This window comes from Chaetura pelagica, unplaced genomic scaffold (assembly GCF_000747805.2).
Source record: "Chaetura pelagica isolate M959 unplaced genomic scaffold, ChaPel_1.0 scaffold343, whole genome shotgun sequence".
Lineage (NCBI taxonomy): Eukaryota > Metazoa > Chordata > Aves > Apodiformes > Apodidae > Chaetura > Chaetura pelagica.
Genome location: NW_009952873.1, coordinates 1,748,519 through 1,753,335, shown reverse-complemented (window position 1 = coordinate 1,753,335; position 4,817 = coordinate 1,748,519). Strand labels below are relative to the sequence as shown.

Here is a 4,817-nt window from a genome sequence, read left to right as displayed (position 1 = left end):
CAAGGTTTTTTCTGTGTTAAAATGTTTTTAAAAAAAAAAAAAAAAAAAAAAAAAAAAAAAAAAAAGAAAGAAAAAAAAATTGAAAAAAACAAACCCAAACAAAATAAAGGTAAGAAAAGCAATCCCAGCAGACAAGCCCATGCCAAGGAGCAATGGCACCTCTCCCTCAAGTCACATCCTGACCAAACATCTTTACCACTTTGCAGGTGGAGTCAAACTGCATCTTAAGTTGGGACTTTCCCAAAGATACATGTTCTCTCCATCCTCTCTCCATTTCTGATCCAGACTTCCTGCCTCCATAGACAATATTGGTTAGTCTCGTTTTAGCTTCACCCACAACCCACCATCCCACCCCACCTGGCCCTTGTCACACCAGCAACTTCAAATCTGCCTGTCTGGACAAGTTTCCCCAACACACAGAACACTGTTCCAACCCTCTGCCTCAAGGACTTCCCCCTCCATACACCTACTCCAGACAGTGACGGTATCCCTAAATAAACTCCAATGTCCCAGTCACTGAGGTACAAACAACCCATCCTTCTCTGAACTTGCCCTCTGTTCACCTGGGGGTCTGCTGGGAAGACGATGCTAACTGCAGAAGCAATAGAAGTCCAAGGCACTAAAATATCCAGCAAGCATACTGGGAGAACAGACAAGTATTCAAGTACATTAATTTATACAATTTTACATTCACATTTATTTATCTAATACAATGAAAATACAAAGGAAAAAGTTAAAGTGTCTCCAATAAGTATAAGGATATAGCTAGCTTTTTTTCCCATTTTTTTTCTGTTTAACTTTTTTAACCCTCTATATTCCACTCATTTTTAAACTACTGTTGTCCAACAACATTTATATATCACAGTGTTTCCACATCAAAACTGATGGTAAGTACATGTCCGCAGGGAACTTTTAAAAATTTTTAAACAATTTAAATTGCTCTAATGCTGCAGTCAAAGCTGTTAATATCTTACTTAAAGCAGTAATGACCTATCAAGCACGGGCTGCACTGCAAGTCCATTTGTGCCCCATCATTTCGGAGCCAGATACAGTTGACTGGAGAGAGAGAGGGAGAGGAGGGAGATTTGGACAGCTTTTCTCCTGGTCTTGGTTCTTCAGGGGGAGATGAGAAGCATGCTAAGGCCTCATGCTAGGATTCAGCTCTCCCACCTCAACATGTTTGGATTCAGCCTCAAACCAAAGAAAAATATTACAGCAAGACTGCATTAATTGACCCCGTGACTTCTCTTCACAGCCCTCGTTCCACAACAAGGGCAGAACAAATCGGTCAAAAGCACTGTCCCATCATAAGGATGCTGATCATCCTCCTCCCCCTTGAAAGTGTGTGGGGAAACTCCCTCTACAGAGAGTTGACAGCAATGGTTGGAAAAGAGAAATTCATTCTCAGTCTGGCAAGCTACCAGTTCATTGCAGCACTAGTAGTTGGTATAGGGCCCCATCTCCCTCCCCATGTCCTGTCCCGAGGTCCGGCCAGCATGGTCTCCAAGCACAGCTAAGTGGTCCGCAGGTTGGAGCCTGGAGGGTTGCTGATGGATTTTTGCAAATTGCTGATGTTGAAGCTCTGCAAAGATGTGGCACCTACGGGCTGGAACTGGCCGAGCGGTGGCTGTGCTGGGCTCGTCCCACTCCACGGAGCGGCGAACGACGCTGCTGGGTAACCGTACTGCTGCGGAGGGCACATAGCCTTTGTGAAGGGACCTAAAGAGGTAGCTGATGCTGCAGAGATGGGCGTAGCACCCAGGGAAGATGTCATAGAGATACAGAGCTGACCTGGTGCCGAGAACTTTCTTGCCATTCCAGGGCCCTGAAAGAGAACCAACCCCCAAGAAAAGTTACACAGCTGTGCTTAGAAACCACAGGTTCACCCCTTGGCTCACAAGCCAGTCCCAATGGATGTTTACCAGAACAGGCCACAGCCCTCCTCTTTAGTTATCTTTTCCCCTTCCATAGTAGGCAATACAATCCTGCATGTAAAAAACATAGCCAGCGGTTTTCTAGAGTCCAAGCTACATGGCAACTGTACTCTAGCTGTGTTTGACTCCCTAATGAGATAGCAACGGCCCCGTTTCTTACCACGAGTGTTCATGGATTACACCTTACCTCATAGTTGCTATGCCCTTTGCCAACTTTCTTGCCAGACAGATTCATGGCATCTCGGGCCCAGTTATCTACCAGCTGGTGCAGGTCATCTGTGAAAGTCCCTTTCCGGCTTGAGGCAATAGCAGTAGGTTGAGACTGGGGTGCTTGGCTGTTCACTGTAGCCCCGACTATGTTAGTGCTGCTGGTCCCTACAAATACAAGAAACAGGGATCAAAACTTAGGTTAAAGACCATCATTCTCTAGTAAATGCAATAACTGTGGTAATGGGTACATCAATAGAGAGCCAGTTAAAAGTGCCATGCAGATTAATGCTACATTTCAATTCTGGGACACACTGAAGTGGGAACTACAAGGACTCCTACAGGCATTTTCCTCAGATTAAGAGTATTTCATAGACATGTTTACTTTTCAAGAAGTGCTGCAAGTAGTCATCTTAAGAGGGGAATGGTAGCAGCCTCCAGGTCTTTGTAGAGGAAAAAGGAGATTAGATTTCAGCACCAAATGACAGTACAGTCACATCCTTCTCTGATCCTACATCTTTCAATTAGCAGCAACCACTACTGACACAAGTCAATTCCACCTTGGACAATGCTGGATGCTGAATAAGGAGCAGTACAATCAGCATTGCCAGCTGCTCTGTAGCAAATTATCTCCACCTTGTAAAACAAAGAGAAAAATTCACCCAGATCACACAAAAAAGGCACAGTGAGAAACAACAACTGTTGGTTCCAATAGCTGCCATACTTATGTTTTTGAGGATAACCAGATGGGACTGTCTTCATCCACCAAACAGCCAGGATCAGCAGGGGAAGTCTGCACTGCATTAAATTTTTGCTTTTTGCCTCTGAAAACCGTTTTCTGCCATTATATTCTGATTTCCTATGCCAGAAGAACAAGCATTTTGGATGTAAACTCCTAACACAGCTTAAAGAAGGCAGAAATGAGAGTACTTCCTCAGATTTGCTTTGACAAGTTTTTCTATTCTTTAAGCTGATTGCAAGAACACAGAAAACCTTCATATAAATACCAGGCTTTGGTTCTGCTAGAAAGCTTGCTGACCATTGTCCTGTAGAAAAAAAAATATAAATCTAGAAGGTTTGTTATGGATGGTCTCGCTGTCCCCTTCACATTCATAAGCTAACAACTGCACTCAAATTTAAGTTTTTCAAAGGCAGATCTCATAACAGGAATCAAAGAAATGGTGCGTTATGAAGTATCCTCAATTCCCAGCAGCATTGCCAAGTATCCTCATGTACAGATATGGAAGAGACCATTAACTACAAAGGCAGTCTTTTTCTGAAGGACACAGTAAAGGCAGAATGAATCTCAACTTTTCAAATCTATTTAGTACAAAACCAAACAATAAAATAAGTATGTGGCCACTGCAGTGCTAAAACCAGCACTCCTTGCACACATCCTCACCTATTTGGTTCTCAAACCAAGTTTCTCAAACATTTTTACTCGCTCACTCCAAATGCTGCAACTGGGAAATCGAAGAAAACCTGAATTCATGGCAGACATTTCTGAAGAAAACTGATTAGACATGGAACATCAAAAATGCCAGCAATGAAAATCATCTTTCTATTACAAAAGCCAAATGATGGAGTTGCTGTCTCTTGCCTGACAGCTAGTTCATATTCCTTGCAACCACCGTATCAAAGAAAGAACTGGCTCCAAATCCCTGCAGGAATGTTTCATATTGAGGAGTGAATTAGGAAGGTGACATACTTACTATGCAGGACAAATAAGCAAAGTGTTACTGCCTCTAGAAGTGCTGAGGAAGGACGGATACATATCCCTCCCACCAGTTCCAGCTCAAGCATGGAAGTGGCTCCCAGTCTGGGTGCCCGCTGGTGGGGCAGCAGTTGTTACAGGCAGGCAGACATGCAACAGCACAAAAAAGGAAAGAATAAGGTTCCCTGACAAGGGAGTGCACTGCAGCTCAGAGAAGGAGTAACAGGAAGACACTATAAGGTGGCAAGGAGAATCTACAGCAAAATAACAAGAACCTTACGCATGCATCACGTGGAAAGGGCTCAGAATAGTTATTTAGTAAGAGCAATGATGTGGAAGGCAAAATTAAGGACAAATGAGGCAGAAGCAACAAAGAGGTACGTGGGGGGAGCTGTCAAAACCAGTGATAATCACATTCCATCATGAGGGTTCATGCAGGGATTGACACACTTGCTCTCATCCTCTTCACAATGGCCAGTATCTGCTTTTGGTATTTCACATTTCCACTTAGATCAGAAACCACACAGCTTACAACCTAGGATCCTGGATTTATGCTGGGAAGCTTCCTCAGGTCACAGAAGGGAAAGAATGAATTAGGCTATATATATATATTAGAGTGCACTCACCTGAAGATCATTTTTTATGAAAGTTTGGGGTTTTTTTGAAAAGGATTGGATTAGTTCAGAGTGGGAAAGGCAGGAGGATGTGAAAGCTTTGTCTCCAAAAGTGATTTTGCTAAAGAGCTCCTATCTCAGGTCTAGGATGCAGATCAGCCTGCACCATTATAGGTGAGCTACACAATTACTAAAGCTCACATCTAGTGTCAATTTCAAAAATTGCTTCAAGAATTTCACATTTTATTTCTGAAGTAGTCACTGCCTGCAGAAACTGCCATCCAGAAGAGTCTGAAGAGGAAGTGCTTCAACTTGTAGCATTCAGTGGAAACAACCCCCCACATTCCT

The 4,817-nt window shown here is 43.2% G+C and overlaps 1 protein-coding gene across 1 annotated transcript in view; it reads right to left on the bottom strand.

Annotated features, from left to right (window-relative positions):
* Positions 1–509: 509 nt before the first annotated feature.
* Positions 510–4,817, bottom strand: part of WNK1 (WNK lysine deficient protein kinase 1) — a 105,546-nt gene continuing 101,238 nt past the window's right edge. The window contains exons 32-33 of the mRNA XM_009995222.1: positions 2,122–2,309; positions 510–1,825 (exon numbers count right to left, since the gene is read on the bottom strand). Coding sequence (XP_009993524.1) covers positions 1,514–1,825; positions 2,122–2,309 — 500 coding nt within the window. The 3' untranslated portion in view covers positions 510–1,513. The remainder of the gene's footprint in view (positions 1,826–2,121; positions 2,310–4,817) is intronic.